The sequence below is a fragment of the Phyllostomus discolor genome, chromosome 5, assembly GCF_004126475.2.
Source record: "Phyllostomus discolor isolate MPI-MPIP mPhyDis1 chromosome 5, mPhyDis1.pri.v3, whole genome shotgun sequence".
In the NCBI taxonomy this organism is placed as follows: domain Eukaryota; kingdom Metazoa; phylum Chordata; class Mammalia; order Chiroptera; family Phyllostomidae; genus Phyllostomus; species Phyllostomus discolor.
Window position 1 is genome coordinate 5,453,953 of NC_040907.2, and position 18,699 is coordinate 5,472,651.

General features: G+C 61.1%; 1 protein-coding gene across 4 annotated transcripts in view; it reads right to left on the minus strand.

The window, feature by feature from the left end:
- Nucleotides 1-244: 244 nt before the first annotated feature.
- CTNNBIP1 (catenin beta interacting protein 1) overlaps nucleotides 245-18,699 on the minus strand; it is a 45,285-nt gene continuing 26,830 nt past the window's right edge. For 2 of the 4 annotated variants that reach the window (XM_036025279.1, XM_028512932.2), the window contains exons 4-5: nucleotides 18,472-18,562; nucleotides 245-2,420 (exon numbers count right to left, since the gene is read on the minus strand). In XM_036025279.1, coding sequence (XP_035881172.1) covers nucleotides 2,362-2,420; nucleotides 18,472-18,562 — 150 coding nt within the window. In that variant the 3' untranslated portion in view covers nucleotides 245-2,361. The remainder of the gene's footprint in view (nucleotides 2,421-18,471; nucleotides 18,563-18,699) is intronic. The other 2 variants (XM_028512934.2, XM_028512933.2) reach the window with 1 other exon arrangement.

Consider the following 18,699-nt stretch of genomic DNA (forward strand, 5'->3'; position numbering starts at 1 on the left):
CGGCTGGGCTGAGTAGCTCTGGAAATGCTTCCACACCTCGAGCTCCACTCCAGATCACGGGCAATTCGGCCAGCCAACCGGCGCCTTCGTCCCTTCATGGGCAGGGCGGGGCTCGGCGTGCAGCCCGTGGGATGTGTGGGAGTCGGGAGACGCCCCCAACTCCGGGCAGATGACTCGGCTCAAACACCAGGCTATTAAAAATCTTTATTGCTAATTTCCTTCTCCAACAGATACAGGTTTTTAGTTGAAATAAGAAGCCACGGCAACACTTTCACTTGTCTCCTTCAGAAGATGAGACCGATCGGGCCCCCACTGTTACAAGGTGGGGGGGGCGTGACCTTGACAAGGACAGGCTGGGGCAGAGGACATAGCACGGGCCATGGCACGGACCCCGGACGGGAGCGACAGGTACAAAGACAGGGGCCGCCAGCGACACTGGCGTCTACACCTGAGGACAGACGCTGCAACCCGGGGGGAGGGGAGGTGGAGAAACGCACCTTCCCCAGGGGCTCCGCTGGAGCTGCAGGGCACTGAGCTGAGCGTGAGTGTGTTTATGAGTGTGTGTGTGCTCACACTTGCACAGGCGTGCACACACCGCCCCCTGGAGCAAGATGCTCTGAGGCCCCTTCTGGGGTCCCCACAGTCCTTGTCCCCTGGGGACCAACAGCCTTTGCAGTTAACAGTCAGCCACCAGGGCCAGGGTCCCGTGCGTGGAGGAGCAGGAGGACACGGGGTCCAGGCCCCCGACACTGGAGACTCAGCACAGCGTGGCCCTCCCACGGACCACAGGGGTCTCTGGGGATCCCACCTGGGACATTGTGACAGTCAGCCCCTGTGCTCCACGGCGGCCCCAGACCTGAGAAGGGGGGTGTTTGGTTCTGAGAGTCTTCTCCCGGTTCCGGGTCCTGGGGGCAGGAACAGGCGTCTGCCTGAGGGGAGGGTGAAGGCTGCCCCCAGGGGGAGGGGGAGGGCAGGTGGGAAGACTGCAAGCTCTTTCTCAGGCTGGGCTGGAGCACCAGCTGGGCAGGCCTGGCTCAGGGAAGCGCTCTGTAAACGAACACCACACGGGGAGACCTTTGGAGGGCGGAGCAGTGAGAGGCACAGGCCCGGATGAGAGAACCCGGGTGCTGGCTGGGACCTGTGCGGTCCCAGGGGCAGACGCCTCTGGAGCCTTGCTGGGGGGGGGGGGGGGGGGGGGGCGGTGTTTGGGGTCAAAGCACTGGCAGGCTTTGTGAGCCCAGCTGGGGTCTGTGTGTGGGTGGGTTCTGGGCCCCTGAGCAGAGAGACCTGTGCTACACGGTGGGGTATCGCAGCTGGGAGAGCAGCTCCTTCCCTGTACAGGAGCAGCCCTGCACCACGCACCTCGGCTTAGCACAGAGGTGCTGGGCCAGAGGGGCTGGCTGGTGGTGGAGCAGTCCCACCCCGGCCAGGGAAGCTGGCTTGCTGCCTGCCAGCTGCTGGGAGCGATGCACGTAAATCCTGCCTGACAGTCGGTCACCTCTAAGCCCCGGGCCGCTCCTTCAAGACAACGCAAATCTCCTGGGGGGCCCCATTTTCCAGCGGTGGAATCTGCTTGGGGTCCTCGAGGTCCCCTTGCTGGCAGAGCCAGGCGTGGCCACGAAAGCAAGTGCACCGTCCAGCCGCAGAGGGACCGCTCTGGGCAGGGTGGGGAGAGGCCGTGCCAGCAGGGGGTCACGGGCGAGCCGATGGGAAACCAAAAACACACACCTACCGAGAGCCAATCGAATGCAAACACAAAACATGTAAAAGCAGCAAGCTCTGTGTAATAAATATTGCAAAGCGCACTTGGTTTCTTTCTTTCTTTTTTTTTTCTTTTCAAGTCAAATATAACAACCAATGTCCCAAACCCTGTTTTCGGCATTCAAAAGAGAGGAGAAGCTGGTGCCGTCGGCAGAACACCTGCAGCCAATCAAAGAAAAACGCCGTTTCCCATCAGCCAGCCAATCCGACATCTTCACGCTCCTAAAAAGTGACCCAAATAAAGCACCGGAGCTCGGAGAGCTTCTTGGGAAGCCATAGACCGAAGAGCGAATTAAAAAAAAAAAAAAAAAAAAAAAGTAAGAGTCAGAAATAAAAATAAAAGGTTTCTGTTGGTCAAGATTTAAAAAATAAAAAGGTTTCTTCCTGCAGCCAATCGTGAGTCCGTCCCTTGAAGCCGACGAGGACCACACGTCCGGAGTCTCCCTGGACGTGGCCCCGCCGAGTGGCCTGGCCGTGGGGCGGGGTGGGTGGGGTGCTGAGGGTGGGGAAGGTGACCTGCTTGCTGCCACTCGGCCGGACGAGGTCCACGCGGATCGCTTGGCCCTTGCCAGCTTCCAGGGTGTTCTGAGGGGTCTGTCGCTACTGCCTCCGGTCCTCCGTCTCCGACCTGGAAAACGCCATCACCACGTCCTCTGCACCTGCAGACCAAGGGAAGAGGCTTGCTGGGCGGGCCCCCGACGTCCGGCTGCAGCCTGGGACCCGGCCAGGAGGCCTGGCCCTCAAGGGTAGCGGCCATCCCCCCTCCCCTCCAGTGCAAAGTGCTTCCGAGGAAGCCTGCCTCTCCTCTGGGCCTTCCTGGCAGCCTGGCCAGGGCATGCACCAACCCCGGTGCTGCAGGGCCGCGGGGCTGCAGGACCATGGGCTGGGGGTGACGCTCAGGCCTGCTCAAGGCCACGCAGCTAAGAAAGCGTGGGAGGACCAGGGCTGCTGGTCCTGGAGCCAGGCCCTGCTCATCAGACCCCCTGCTCCAAAGCCGCCAAAGCCAGGGACCCTTCGGAGCCATTCCTCTTGGCCAAACTCCCTGTTCCCAGGAGCACGGACAGGCCTGTCTCCAGCCCGCCTGTTGGCCCGGCTCCTACGGAGACAGATAATGGCCATAATCTTTATTATTCTTGTGGATTTGAGAGTCTGGTCCAGGCACTCATGAAGTCACTTCCTTTGTCCTGTTTCCCGTCGGACAGGTTCTGACAGGCAGCCAGAAAAGCAAGAGGGGGCAGGGAGAGCGCTGGAAACACCGACCTGCCTGAGGCGCAGACCCGGCAGGGCAGGCGAGGCAACCGGCGGTCCTACCTCGCCTCCTGGGCCCTGGCCCGCCGAGTCCTGCCACTTTCTCCCCTCTTTCTGAAGGGCACCCAGGTGCCCGGGGCCTTTCGGATATCCTCGCCCTCTGTGCTGGCCGGAGGGATTCTCCCGGGAGGGGAGGACTGGAACGGCAGACACAGAAAGGCCACCGGAGGGCCAGCCGGCGTGGGAGGTGCGCGGCGGAGCTTCTGGCCCGAGACACGGAGCCGAGAGCGCGCTGGGTTCCGCCCCCAGGCCCGGTGCTGGCCGCTTCGGCCATGCCGCGTGCGGGGCACTCTCTCCTCCACGCTGGCGGTCCCCTACGGACCTCCTTCCCACCTGTCCTGCCTCACGGACAGTGGAGGGGGCACCCCGCCGCAGGTGCTACAGGTGCGGCAGGGGAGGGCCTGTCCACCTGGATGGACCCGGGTAGAGACGTGCCTTCAATTTGGCGCCAGGGCACAAGGCGCGGCAACCACCCGCCCTGCCCAGCCGGGGTTCTGAGCGGCTCCCTCTGAACAGGGGAGTAGGGTTCTGGGAAGGAGCTCGGACTGCCTGGCTCCTGGGGATGGGGCTCCTCTGCCCGGGAAGCCCTGCGGATCTTTCCTGTGTGTTCTCGGGAACATTCTATTCTCGCCCCGGTCCCTCAGCCCCGGGACCACGCAACATCACTGCAGGCAGAATCTTCCTAGCAACCGCCGCTTCCAGGATTACATCACACCCTGCACGCCAGCTGAGCCGGGCGCCCAACAGATGCCGGCTTTCCCCCCTGGTGCCGCCTCCCCAGCTCGCCAACCAGTGGGGGGGGGGGGGGGGGGTGGGAGAGAGACCATGACGGGGGAGCCGTCAGCACGAGACGCCCCGGGCTGCAGTGAGCAGGGGCAGCCCACTCGCTTCTTTCCCAGCCTGTCTCGGGGGCTTTCTCCCAGGACCCCGGGCCTCTGTCCTGAGCTGCAGCCACGGAAAGGGCACTGGCGGCCCCAGGGGGGAATGGAGAGTCAGCAGAGGGGAGGGGCCCTGGCTTCTTAGAGGAGCCCAGACCTGGGGGCCGGGGCTCCCGCCCCACGGCTGCCCGGTGTGTGTGTCCAGGCCACGCTCGGAGAGCTGGGGAAGGAAGTAACCGCCTCCAGGTCACCCAGGGAGTCCGGTGACCGTCTAACAAGGCACCTGAAGCTGAGGACTTGCCAGAGCCCGGCCTGTGCCACGCTGCCAGCTGGTGGCTGCATCCCCAGCCGGGGTGGGGAAGGCTGGGAATCCACGGCGCTCATTCACAGGGCTGCCCACTCTGCGGCGTGTGGAGCCACGCGTGGGAAGGGCCTGCACAGCTGCTGCCCGTGCGGCCCCTAAAGGGCCCTGCTGGCTTCCAGGCCCCAACACAGGGATCCGAGTTCCTTTGGGGGCCAAGAGCGGGGAGGCCCTTCCAGAGCCTTCTCTGACCTAACCTGCACACTGGCGCCCGACACCCATCCTTCCCCACGGGCCCGGCCATGAGCCCAGCGGGCCTCTGGGTGAGGACACCCCTTCCCCTCTCCCGGTCTCCAAGGCGCCTGGGCTGGCTGCCCCCCCACCCCCGGGGGCTGAGCCACTCTGCTCGTCATCACGAGTCAAACTGCTGGAGCTGAGAGCCCGGAGGGAACTCAGAGGGCGGCTACCATGGTCCCTCCTTGTCCTTTCGAGGCCAGCACGGGGTGTCCCCCATGGGTGCTCTCACTGTCATGGAATCATGGGGTTCAGATGCTGCACAGAGGCCAGTAGGCCCGCCCCCACCTCCAGGCAGCCACCTGGGTTTCCGCTCCCGCGTCACAGTGAGGCTGGGCACACCCACGAGTCCTCCTGCACCCACTGTCTGGACTTGGCACAGAGTTCTGCCGCCCGTCCACCGGATGTAGGCGAGTGCAGGAGGAGGGGAGCTGGTCCGTCCGTCTGTCCTGCCTGTGCTCACTAACACAGCAGAAGACACAAGGAGCCGGCACCTGGCAAACACATCACAAGAGAACAAACCACAGGCCCGCATCTCTTATGAATACAGATGCTCGTAGCACCCATGACGTGCGAAAATACAGAAAAACACACCAGCAACCTGGAAAAGGCAGCACCTAGAAATCACGACACAATCCGACCAATGGGATGTGTCCCAGGAATGCAAGGTTGGTTTAACATCAGAAAATCAATCAATGAAGAGAAAAAGGGACGAAAACCATACGACCATCCGAAAAGACACAGAACACACATCTGACAAAATCCAACAGCTGTCCATGGTGAAAACCTCCGGTAGAGCGGGAACGGAAGGGACTTTCTCAGTCTGGGCGAGGGCGTTCACCGGGAACCACAGCCGTGACCGCACTTGGTGACGAGAGACCGGGCGTCCTTCCCCTTCAAGGGCAGGAAGGGGAAGAGGATGCCCAAGCTCTCACATTCCTACTCAGCACCGTGCTGACGGTTCTGTCCGGGGCAGCCCGGCAAGAGAAAGAAATAAAAGGCACAAAAATTGGAAAGAAGTAAAACTACATTTGTAGATGACCCGGATCTCGACTACAGAAAATCCTAAGGAGTCCAATAAGAAAACTATTAGAACTAGCCCTGGCTGGCATAGCTCAGTGGATTGAGCTCGGGCTGCGAACCAAAGCATCGCAGGTTCGATTCCCAGCCAGGGCATATGCCTGGGTTGCAGGCCACGGCCCCTGGCAACCGCACATTGATGTTTCTCTCTCTCTCTCTCCCTCCCTTCCCTCTCTAAAAATAAATAAATAAATCTTAAAAGAAACTATTAGAACTAATACACAAGTTAAAGTTACATAGTATAGGATCAATATACAAAAATTATTTGTATTTCTATATACTACCAATGAACAATCTGAAAATAAATAAAAAAAAAAACAACTTTACTTATAGTAGCATCAAAAATAACAAATTTACCTGGCTGGCGTAGCTCAGTGGATTGAGCCTGGGCTGCGAACCAAAGCATCACAGGTTCAATTCCCAGTTAGGGCACATGCCTGGGTTGCAGGCCAGGTCCCCAGTGGGGGCCATGTGAGAGGCAACCACACACTGATTCTCTCTCTCTCTTTCTCCCTCCGTTCCCCTCTCTAAAAATAAATAAGTAAAATCTTAAAAAACCCCACAAATTTAGTAGAAATAAATTTAACAAATGTACAAAATTTGTACTCTAAAATATATAAAACATCGTTGTTCAAAACATGGCTGAAAAAAATCCAAAACAATCCCCATCAAAATCTCAGCTACCTTTTTTTTTTTTTATTGCAAACATTGACAAGCTGTTCCTAAAATTCACATGGGGACCCTAGGATCCAGAATTGCCAAAACAACCACGAGAAAGGACAAAGTTGGATTCACCCTTTTGGGGTTCAACACTCACTACAAAACCCCGATGGGTGTGGCTGGGTGGGCAGGGCGTCGCCCTGCAAACCCAAAGGTCTCCAGGTGATTCCCACCTGGGGCACCCGCCTGGGCTGCAGGCCAGGTCCCCAGTCGGGAGCACGTGGAGAGGCAACTGATCGATGTTTCTCCCGCACATGGATATTTCTCTCCCTCTATTGCTGCCTCCCTTCCCCCCTCTCTAAAACTGAATGAATAAAGTCTTTAAAAAACGTACTGTGACACTGTGGTCAACAAGACCGAGTGGCGTGGCGTGAGGACATGAGGACAGACGCATGTGCACGTCAACAGAACGGAACTGAGAGTTCGGAAATGACCCCCCCATCCATGCCAGTCGGGTTCGGACAAGGGTGCCGCGGTGACCCAGCGGGACAGAGGTGGACAAGCGGCGCTGGGACGACCGGATACTCTCATGTACAGGACGAAACTGGACCCTCGCTCACACCGTATGAAAAGGTTAGCTGAAAATGCCCCAGTGGCCTAGATACATGGGCTAGTGTGACAGCACCCCTGAAGAAAACACAGGAGTGAATGTCTATGACCTTGGGTCAGCCAGGAAGAGGTTTCTTAGATAGGACACTCAAAGCACAAGTAACGCAGTAAAACACCAGATAATCTGGGCTCTATCCAAGTTAGGAACTTTCTGTGCTCTAAAGGGAACTAGAAAGAGAGTGGAAAGGTGACCCGAGGAACTGGAGGAAATGTGTGCAGTGCATACATCCGGTGAGAGGCTGGTGCCTGAAATTTTAAATAAAAACTCAACAATTATAAAAAGTGAAACCACCGAATTTTGGAAATGAGCAAAGAACCTGAACAGACGTCCCTCCGGAGACGGTGTCTGAGCAGCCAGCAAGCACAGGGCTCGCAGCATCACTCGTCGGCATGGAAATGCAGCCCCGGACCACGGGGGGGAGGCCCCACTTCCCACCCACTAGGGTGGCGGGAAGCAAACCGAGAGACAGTGACAGGCATGGACAAGGGCGTGGAGCGATCGGAACCCTCCACCGCAGGTGGACACGGCAAGGGGCCGCTGCCGGGCCTGCCCCACCCACAGCCTTCCCACCCCAGCTGACCGCCCCTCCCCTCTCTCATTGGTCGTGGCTCAGGTCAAAACCCTGGGGTCTTCCCGATTGCCCCACCCCCGCCCCACCCCCTCCACACACAACACATCAGCCAGTCCTACTGACTACGTGTAAAGTAGATCCGGAATACTGTACATCATCACTGTTTCCCCACCCCCACCCCGGTCCACACCCCACCCCCCACCAGCTTCTGGAACCTCCTGTTCCTGGACCTCCCCATGGGCGCCCCGATGGTCCATGTCCACACAGCAGCCAGAAGGAAGTTCTTAAAAACACAGGTCAGACTTGCCGTGCCTTTGCCCAAAACTCTCCAGAGGCATCCCATCACCAGACGTCTCATTCCATGCGGAGTCAACTCCAGCTCTACACACCGGGGCCTGCAAGGCTCAAGGGATCTGGCCTCTGGATGCCTCTGGACCCTGGACCGCCTGCACCCCCTCCTCTCCCCCACCACGGGGGCTCCTGGCCGGCCTCCAGGCACGAGGACTTGCACCTCCGGGCCTTTGCACTTGCGGCTTCCTCTGCCTCAATGCTCTTCCCCGAGTCTGTCCCACGGCTCTTGTCCTTCGTGCCAGTCTCTGCAAACCACCCCCGGGGGTCCCCCCACCCGACCACCACTGCCGAAGCGGTGCCTCCCGTCAGCCAGGCCACGGCAGCCAGCCTCGGTATGCTCAGCGAGACCCCAGAGTGACATGTTGACGTGACCTCGTTTCCCCGCTGGAAAGAACATTCTATAGGTTCCACGGGACCAGGGGCTCTGTCTCTCATGCTCATATATTCATAGCGCCAGGGAAAGTCCCCGGGACACGGGACGAGCCGCTGTTGGGGACCCTGTAGGCTCAGAGACAGAAGGCAGCTCCGTGCCTCAGCGGCAGAGGCGGGCTGGACACAGGCCCCGACTCCACGCCTGCACTGCCACGCCCTCAGGACAGGGAGCGAGTGACTTCCAGGCGCCCCAGCACTGCGGTTGCTCAGGCCTCCTGCCAGAGACCCGCCGATCCGCCCACCCCTGTCAGAGGAGAACCAAGACCCGGGACTGAGCAGACACAACATCACAGCAGCCCCAGGGTGCCTTGGAGGAAACCCAGCACGGAGTCCAGAATGCCACCCTGGGGTGGGGGGGCAGCCCCGCCCCCATACGCCTGTCCGGTCCCCACGCCCTGCCCTGGCCCGCTGCCTGCCAGATACCTCCCCGGGCCCAGGCTCGCTCGCCTGCCGTGGAAAGCAGGGGACCCAGGAGCTGGCAAGGGGCAGCTCCACGCCAAGGCAGGGCCCCCTGTGGGCCGTCCCCGCCCACACCCAGTGCAGGCTGGGCCCTGTTCACAGAGTCCAGTCAAGTGACTGGGGAGGGAAAAATGACAACTATGCAGGAGCTTAGAAAGGGAAGCTGGCCCCTAGCTGGGGGCGGGAGCCAGACAATGGGGTCACTGGCCCGTGCGCAAGCTCCGGGTGAACTCACAACAGCGGCAGGGAAGGCCCAGCACAGGCCGCACACAGCAGCGCCACCTTTGGCCCCACCCACGTCCAGGCGGCCCTAGGGAGCCTCCACATCGCCGCCAGGACGCTGGCTCCCTCGGAAGTGCAGGGGCGCAGGGAGCAGCATGGTTTGGAGGAAGCCCCCAAGGCACGAGATGCAACCCCCAGCACCTGCCCAGTGACTCTCGGCATTTGAGGCTCTAAGTTAACATCTTTCCAAAAAGGTCTTTCACGTCACCTCCCTGTTTCTGGAATTGTCAGATGTACTTTCATCGGCCGCACGGTCATAGCTGGGCCAGTGACGGTGGGCGGAAAAGAACAGTAAGAGGGACAGGGAGGTGGCCATGGCCCTGAGGCCGCAGGGTGGATGGAGTGAGGGCACTCGCGGTCCATTTCTCAGACCTGGCCGGGAAACCCTCACGGAGTCTCCAGCCCACGCCCGCAGATACGGGGTTACTCCCAGAAGCGGGGTTACTCCCAGAAGCGGGGTTACTCCCAGAAGTGGGGTTACTCCCAGAAGCCGCACCTGCCATGGGCGGGGCGCCCGCATCAGGCAATCTGGAGCCACGGCTCCTCTAAGCCCAGCCCCCCCCGAGGACCACGCCCTCTGGCGACAGGAGGCTCCCTGAAACCCCCACGCCCCTCCGCCCCTCGCTGGGCAGGACTTCCCAGAGCTACTCTGGGGCCAGACATGCTGGTGCAGGGATCTCCCGACCTGCTCTCCCAGGGGCCCAGCACCTTCCCAAAGAGGGTAAACCCCTGGGGCTGAGAAACTCAGAGGTACAACCAGAAGCCCCAGCCTCCAGACCCCCACCGCACTGGAGGGGGGAGACGGGGAAGGGCGTTAACTCTGGCTAAGCGCTCACAGCCATCCAGGGGAGCCGGCCGGCCAGGCCCAGACACCCTCCACGCCCAGGCCGAGGGCTGGAGAGGAAACACGAGCACGTGACCACACGATTTGGGTGGTGGTATCTCTTCACCCAATGGCCTCATTGTCACTGTCACTGGCTATAACCAACTACAGTCTGCTACCTGGCTGCGCGAAACCGCAGCGACGCAGCTGCCAGCTCTGGAGGGGGGGGGGGGCGGGCCAGGCGGCAGGGCCCCTGGAGAAGCAGGTCGCGGATGCTGCGCCAAGGGGGAGCGCTGCCCCGAAGGAGACGAGGCTCGAGCGTGGCCCTGGACTGGGCATCCCCCCAGACGAATGCCGAGTGCTGGGTGGCATCGCCGCTTTTAGCAGCCGCATCCGCAGCCTAGGAGCCTGGGGTTCCATGCGTCTTGGCTCTGATGCCCCAAGTTCCCGGGGGGTGGGGGGACGGGTTTACCCAGAGACAGCAAGACACCGGTTGCCATGGGGACGGCAGCGTTGATCCACCAAGGTCTTCGCAGCCGAAGCAGGCCTCCAGGCTTGGTGGCACCCACTGGGTGACAACGGTCACCAGGCACCCAGGCTGCCGGAAGGCGAGGCCTGCAGGCAAAGTGTGCAGCCGGCTCCCAGCAGGCCGTGGGGCCTCCTGACTCGCCCTCCCTGAAGGCCCTCCCTGGACTTGGGCTGCCTCTGTGGATGCTGGTACCCCGAGCCCGACTCTGGGCCTGACCACGCCTAGTGTGGGATGCGGGGGTCCTGCCCACTCACCCGCCTCTGTTTCTCCAGCCACAAACCACCATGACGAGTCCCAGCGGCCCTGCCTGTCTCAGCACCGAGGGCAGCGCCCACAGCACAGAGCATCACAAACGGCATCTCCTGGGGTCACAGCTCAGGTGCTACCACACCTGGTCTTCTCTGGTCCGGACCTGCCCTCCTAAACCTACCTGCTCTGGTCCCGGACCCGCTCCCCCAAAACTCACCAGCTGGAGTCCCGGACCCGCTCCCCCAAACCCACATCGCCCCCTCCTACACGCTGTACCCGGAGCCCGACACGCCGCCCCCCTCTGAGGTGTGTCCTACCAGGCGAGTGAGGTGCCCGTTGTCCTCACTCCGATTCTGCGGCTCCCACAACGTACGGTCCCCCAGACCAGAGAGCGAGGCTGAGCGGGAAAGGGGCAGGATCTGGGAGGTGTCGGGGGGATCCCTCCAGGGGCCAGGGGTGACCAGGTCTTCAGCGTCCTGGCACGTTCCCACACTCTAGCGGACATCAGAACCACCCGCGGGTTCTTTCGAACGCGGATTCCCGGGCTGTCTGACTGCGGGGCTGGGGTGGGGCCCAGGAGTCTGCACGTGTGACGAGTGCCCTCGGTGACCCCGGAGTGGTCGTCCAGTGGCCTTCCACACCCTGAGAACTCGATGCCGCAAACCGCCCCTTGGTCGCCGCTCCCCACCCCCGAGCTGGAGCTGTTGCCCCTCCTGGGTCAGCGTCCTGAAAGACGCCCCACTTCCCCTTCCTCGGGTCTCCCCAGAAACTGTTCTGGGAAAAGTCACCACGGACCTCTTCAGTACAAGTCACGGAGCCCTGACGGTGACCCTGCGGACCCTCCCCTCCTCCCAGAGCATCCTCCTACTGTCCTTGGCACCAAGCTCCCGGGCCTCCTTCCACTGGGCTGCCGCCCCCTCTCCATGCCTCACCGACACCCACACCCAGTCCCGTCTCCTCCTGCCTCGCACCCAAGCTCCGACCGTGCTTGACACCCACCGGCTCCTCCCCCTCAGTGCTCCCCTTCCCGCCTCACCCACTGGGACCCTGGTCTCAAACCCCATCCCCACGTGTCCGCCCACAGGCAGGTTCTGTGTCCTCAGTGACCCGCCTCTGGGATGCACGTGCATCCTTTTGCACGTGACCTCACTGTGACCTTCCAGCTGCCTCCCTGCCTCGCCCTCTGGCCCACGACCTCTCCCCAGCGCTCACCCTCAGTGATGACAACTGACCTGGCTCTCGCCCCCTTCAGGCCCACGGTGATCCCTTGCAGACTTCGGAATAAACTGCGTCCAGAGCCCATTTGCCTTTCCAGCCGCCTACCACCCACCCGGCAACTGCCGCACCAGGGGGACACGCAGACACTGAACACTGGCGTAGGCTGGGCGAGCCCCAGGGGCTCCCTTGGCCTGGGACGGCCCTCCCATCCCCCACCCCGGGTTTCCCACACCCCCACCCCCACACATCCTCCCAGCCCAGGCAAACAGCACAGCTCCTTGCGGGTTCCTGGGCGAGTTTCTCTTTTCTCGGGATCGACCAGTCTCCCGTGACCTGTGCGCCCAAAATTCTCCACACATCTGTCCCTGTGTCCACCCTGCCGCACCGGCAGCTCCGGCACGGGGCTGTCACTCGGCGCCAGGCCTGGGGAACGGATCCGCGGGCCGATGTGTCCCATTGCCGGGAGAGGGGCCCCTGGGCGCTCTCGTCGGGGCCGAGGTCGGCCTCCCCCAGGGTGTCCGGAGGCTGCACGGGGGCTCGGAGGCGTCTGTTCCCAGTCCTGGACGAGGGGCCCCTACAGTGGCCGAGGCAGGTCAACGCAGCCCTTCCCGGGCCGGGACCAGACGTGGAGCTGAGCCCTGGGCCTGCGTCTCCGCACACTCCTCCCCCTTTCTGGGTCGCCGTTTCTTTTCTTTGCTCCGAGTTATCACACACCCAGTCTTTCCGGTTGATCTTTCAGCTGGATTCAAGGTATATGTGAATTTTTTTTTGGTTCAGTTTTTAAGTTTTTAGGTTACAGGTAATTCTCCTGAAAGCGTTGATTAAAGTTAAAGAAGATTAGCTTCCCATCCCGTAGAGTGGGACTCTCCCGGGGCCCGCCCAGCATTCCGGGCCCGTGTGTCACCTCGGGGGGCCTCTGGGAGAAGCCTCGGCCCACGCACGGGTCCAGCAAACCCCTGCTCTGTGCCCGAAGCTGGACACGGCGCAGACCCTGGCCCCGCGGGGGTCCTGACGTAACGTGTGATTGGGGACACGCTGCAGGAGCCAGAGGAGGGGCTGCGACGGCCCGAAGGGGGCCGGGGAGGACTGCGTGGAGGAAGTGGGAGGACGGAAGGGCGTCCGAGAGGGTCCCAGGAGCCGCGCTGGCTACAGAGTGGACAGGACGGTGCCAGCACCTCTGAGGAGAGCCGCCGCCGAGAGGGCCCTGTGGGACAATCAGCTGTGAAGTGCCACGGGTGGGCCACTCCCCGGGAGCTGCAGGCTCCCTGCTGCTTTGCCCTTGGCCACAGCTACTTCACCAGGGTTCCGGGGCAGCCCCGAGACCAAAGGGCCTATTTTGGGCTCTCTGGTAGCACGCCGAAAGCCAGCAGCCTTGGCTTCCGAGGGGCAAAGCCAGCAGAGCCCAGAGAGAGCCCAGCTGGCGGCTCCAGGCTGGGGACCTTCCCTGGAAAGTCTCCTACAGAACAGTGTGATCAGGTGGGGGCCAGGACAGGCGGGTGGCGCCACTGAGCCAGTAACACGACTCCCAGGCCACAGAGTGGGGAAGAGAAGGGACAGGAGCTTTTCCTTAGCAAAACGGGCCACGTCTGGACGCGTCTCTTACAGCCCGGAACACCCGGACGAGGGCCTATACAGAGCACCGCACAAGGACGACAGCTCTGCAGGTGACTGGCTACGGGGGGGCCTCTGCGAAGTGCACTGGGGACCTGGCCCTGGCACTGGCCGGGTGCCCTGTCCCCTGTGCAGTGCCAGGGCAGGAGGACACTGGTGCTCTCGGAGAACCGGCACCTTCGAAAGCGCCACAGGGCCCAAAGCAACAGCAGTGGTAAACGCTTCCTCATTTTTTCTGTGTCCTGAAATTCCACGTTAACTGCCCAAGTCCCGCCTGTCAGTCAGGTGAAGCACTGCTTTGCTTAAAAATGTGCACGGCCTGCGAGCCACTCCTAGAGTTTATCTGAAAGCCAGCGAAGAGTTACACACAGGGCGTGCAACACGCGGCCTGCCCGGCCGGGCCCCACACCGACGGGCTCTGTCACTCAGCCTTCGGCTCGTCCCTTAGCCGCTCCAGCCTGCGGCCTCGCCCTGAACGTGGGCCCGGGACAGCGCCCGCCTCGCAGGCCTGGCTCGAGGGTCCGCCGGGAAGATGCTCGACAAGAAGCCGGGCTCAGAGGAGGGCCTAAGTGGACGTCTGCTGTCACCGTGATTCACAGCGAAAATGAGAAACAAGTGTGGAACAATAAAGGATTGGTAAAAAAAAAATTATATCTATATCTATATATATGGCAGAGCCATATGGTTTCATACTCTGCAATTTCTAAAATGTTTTCTCGAAAATTATTTAAGAACATTGTAAAATTATCGTAAGTTAAAAACAAATGGATGTTAAGATGGAGAGCAAGATGTTTCTAGGATAAGGTCCCGACCTCACGATGGAACCAGGTGCACGTGTCTAAAGGGTGGCCAGGAAATGTAACCAGAGGTAACAGAGATCACAGTCACGCGCCAGGATCCAGTCCCTGAGCTTCTCGGCGGTTTCTCTTTCTCCCCCCGGTTTTCTCCGATGACTGTGCCTTACCTCGCGGCCAGGACAAAGGGTCAGCTTGTGTGACCGGGAGGGGGGCCCTGGCGACAGGCAGGGACGAACCTGCCCTCCCGCCGGCTTGGGAAGCTGCAGCCAGGCCTTCTCCCTGGGGTCCAAGTCAGCTCTGCCTGGCTGCCCTCAGGGGCCGGGGGAGGGTGCTCAGAGGGTTGGCCCCGCGGTTCTGCCTCTCTGGGCCCCACGGAGATGAGGAGGGGAGCCGTAGTCCCAGGCTCAAGGAGCCCAGAGCCCATCGGGAGACAGAACAGGAGACAATGTGGGAGCAGCCCTGCCGACACGAGCGTGGTGGGAACTACACGAGCGCCTGACCTGTGGAGGCAGGGGAGCCCCATGCGGGGGCAGGAAGGTGTGAGCACGCATGGCCCGAGGCAGGAGCTAAAAGCCATTCACCGTGGCTGTTCATGGCGCTTGAGGTGGTGGTGTTGCAGCTGGGCAGGGGGCCTTGCTCTCATGCTGAGGGGGCTGGATTTTATCCAGAAGCAGAAGAGAGCCACTGAGAGGGTTTGAGTGGGGAAGAGACCTGCGGATGGGGCCTTCCGAAGTCCCCCTGGCTGTGGGTGGAAAGTGCGCTGCGGGGCAGGTAAGGAGTCAGGGCACCGGTGAGCAGCTGTTGCAGCAATGGAGACAAGAACCCACCCGAGCCCAGGGCCCAGACCGCAGCGGGGGTTCCCACCGCAGTGGAAGACGAAGTGGAGCTGGGGAGCACTAGCCGGGAGGATCCAAGGGCTCGGTACTAACTAGGTCCGTGGGGACGAGAGGAGGACACGGGGTGCGCGGGTGGCACGTGCGTCACGGCAGAGGATGCAGGCGAGGAAGGTTGAGACCCTGGGGCTGCTGAGTGCGGGACGTGGGTGTGAGGTCACAGCACTGCCCACGGGGCTCTGGGGGCGGCAGCGGGGGCTGGGCTGCGAGTGCGCATCTGCCGAAGTCACCGCGCAGGTGAGCTCCCAGAGACAGCGGATGAGACTGAGCGTCCAAGGTGGGGGAGGCCAGCGTGATGAAGGGAAAGAGGCCGCTCACGGGGGGATGAGCACTGAGAGAGGTGGAAATTTAGGGGACGGAGAGAGAGAGGTATGTGCATCATGCAAGACAAGGGGCGAAAAGCAGGGGTTCTGGGAGACATGCCCACCATTCAGTTCAGTACCGGGGTGCCGCTGGGGCCCTCTGCCGGAACCATTCAGTGACCCCTCGGGGCCACGCCCACGTGCCAGGGCCCAGCAGATTCTGGACACAAGTTCGCCGAGGGCAGAATGGGAATGAAGGAGGCCGGGAGATAGGGTGCAGGGTGAGGCGTCAGACCTCAGTGGGTGAGGGATACCCCAGAGAGGAAGTGCGCGCGGGTCTGGGGGTTGTGGGCGGGACCCCAAGGTCAAAGCAAGTACTGATCCACTGGTGGGGTGGCCTCAGGCCCCCTGCCGGGGGTAGCTGGAACAGCAATAGGTTGCTGGCACCCCAGAGGGAGTTTGGGGCATATGCTGAGAGACAGCGCCACCTCGTGGCAGGAGGCACTCACACCAGGCTTCTGCTCCCAGGCCTTTGGGGGTCTTTTGTGCTGGGGCCCCCTGCACTGGAAGCAGTGAGCCAGGGCTCTTGCCACCTGGGCAGCACTGGAGCCTCTGACAGCAGCATGCCCCGTGGCATCAGCTGAGGTCGGCTCTGCCAACGGAGAAGTAGGTAGACTAGAATTTTAGGTGACAGTCACTTGGAAAGGACAGAAATACAAGATTCTGCCCTTGGGCTTATACCTGCACCAGACGGGTTGCTCTTTGGCTGTTCTTGTGTGTTTGTTTGTGACACCTTTGGGCCCACAAAGAATAACAGCATGTGCATGAAGCTCTTCCAGGCCCAGCCGCCTGCCCCTCTCCAGCTCAGGGTCCACAGGGATTCGTGGGGCTCTCTGCAGAGCTCACCTTCCCGTGAGGTGGCGGTGCGGGTGAGGGGCAGCCTGCAGGGCACCCAGCAGTGGAGAGCCGCACCTGCCACCGGCCTGCCCACGGGGGCTCCCCACGCTCCAGGGTCAGCACCAGAAGCCCGCTTCCCGGGGGGAGGGAAGAGGTGTGCGTGAGGCCGGCCCGGCTGGCCCAGGGACGCCCCGCACTCAGAAGGGCCCAGACTCTGGGGCCCACACCGTCCCACCCATACAGCTGTGACTCACTCCCGACTGCTCCGCGGTTTCAGGCCAGGTGAGGTCACCGTGACTTCCTCAAACCACTAGGAAGAGCTCGTTTTTAGTCTCAATTGTTGCCTTAGCCGAGTAAGATAAAGAGTTCTCATACAAATACTTTCGGAAGCTTCTCTTATTACAAAAGAAACGGGTATGCGATGTAAAAAAAAATCAGCTTAACAAAAGTATGTGACTTGGAAAGTGGAAGTCCCTTATACAGTTTTACTCTCTATCAAAATTTTCTTCTTCTTTTTTTAAATTTTAATCATTGTTCAAATACAGTTTTCTCCTTTTTACTCCCAATCTCAAAATTTTCTATGAACAGCCTGTGCATTTGTCTAGCATTTTTTTTTCCTGCACACACACACACACACACACACACACGCGTGAGTGTGGGGGAGAGGTGCCTGTGCTGTCTTCTGCGCTGACATGTGGCTGTACAGCTTCCCTTGATTTCTCCATTAAGAGCATTCAACTGGAGGTGTTCTTACCCCACCCCCGTACCCCACCCCCCAGCTCAAATTCAGGTTAACTCAGTGACCCCAGACCAGGGTGGGAGGACAGGTAAGGCCCCAGGAACTCAGAACCCTGAGTTTCGGGGAAACACGGTTCAGCATCCGGGAGAGGGGCCTGGGCTAGAAATCCAGGTTCGCCTGGGAGAGAAGTGTGCGCCCGGAAACACGCCAGGAGCGGGCAGGGGCCAACGGCACACTCCTTGTCTCCTTCCCAGCTCCGCCCACAGAGCAGCCGGCACAGGACAGGCCGCCCAATGGCGAGCAGCTGTTGAGCCGCTGGGACGTCCTGTCCGGTTCTGCTGAGTTAGGTGCACAGGCCGGGTCACACCCAGCGTCAGAGCTCGGGAACTGGGCCCCGCGCCAGGGCAGAGCCCTGTGACATCCAGGAGAACGAGGGCAACTTCAAGACAAGCAGCCCCGTGGTCCAGACCTGCTCTTCCCCTTGGGAAGAGCTCGAGGATGGGCACACGCACCCCCGGCACTCTGCCTGCGGAGCCCCCGCCCAGCGGACGTGCCCACGCTACTTCACGGCCAGTGGCTCAAACTAAGCGCAACAAGAACAAAAGAAAGTAACTAGAAGGTGCTGGTCGGGAAGCTGGGCTAAAGGGTCAGGGTAAGCCTTCCAGGTAGGAGGATCCCCACAGCCTCGGCCACTCCAGAACACACAGTGGCGAGCCCTGCACAGGTCTGCACCCCGCACCCCCTGGTAACTGGCTGCCTGACCAAGGGCAGTAACTTGCTGCATCTGAATCCCCGTTTCCTTGCCAGTTTACTGCAAGCAATAGTAGCTAGCTACAATTAAATGAAATGTATCGAGCACTTAGCACATGCACCAGATAATATACGCAAATGCCACCCACCACCACTACTGTGACCGTGTGAAGACACACACACAAAAAGAAATAACTCCCAAGGGCACAGAGAGGGCCTCCCCTCTGGGCACAGCCAGGAGCACCCCAGCCACTGTGTAGCCTGTCCCCGGGCCAGGCCTAGCACACAAGTCCAGGTTCGCTAGCCCTGCATAGGGTGCTGGGGGGCAGGGGGCAGGCCAAAAGCTGAGGAATGCAACAATCAGAGCCTCCGTAGTGACCAGGCCTCCGGATGCCTCCATTTCTTGCCTCCCCCAGGCCTAGAAAGGGATCCCACCAGACTGAGACCAGGCAGGAGGCTCCCAGGGCCCCCTGGCTTGATGTAGCCTCTGCCTAGGGCTCAGCTCTGAGGGTGGGAGGGGGCTGTGGCCCCTCCTCGTCTCTCACGGACCCCCATCTAGGAGGGCTGCAGCCACGCTCCCAGGAAGGGCGTGGCCAGCCGCGGAGCGCGGACTCACCCTGGTCGATGGAGTGCTGCGGCAGCTGGCTCAGCTGGCTGTTGACCACCCCGGCGTAGGTGCGCAGGAACTCCTCCTCGCTGGCCGTCAGCTGCAAGGGCGAGAGCGCTGCAGGTGAGGGGCGGATCACTGCTTCTGAAGGCACCTGCCGAGGCCTGCTCGATCCCCAAGAGGCGCCTCCTCCTCTGCTCCCAGGAGATTTGACCCCTCGGTCACAGAGCGAGCCCC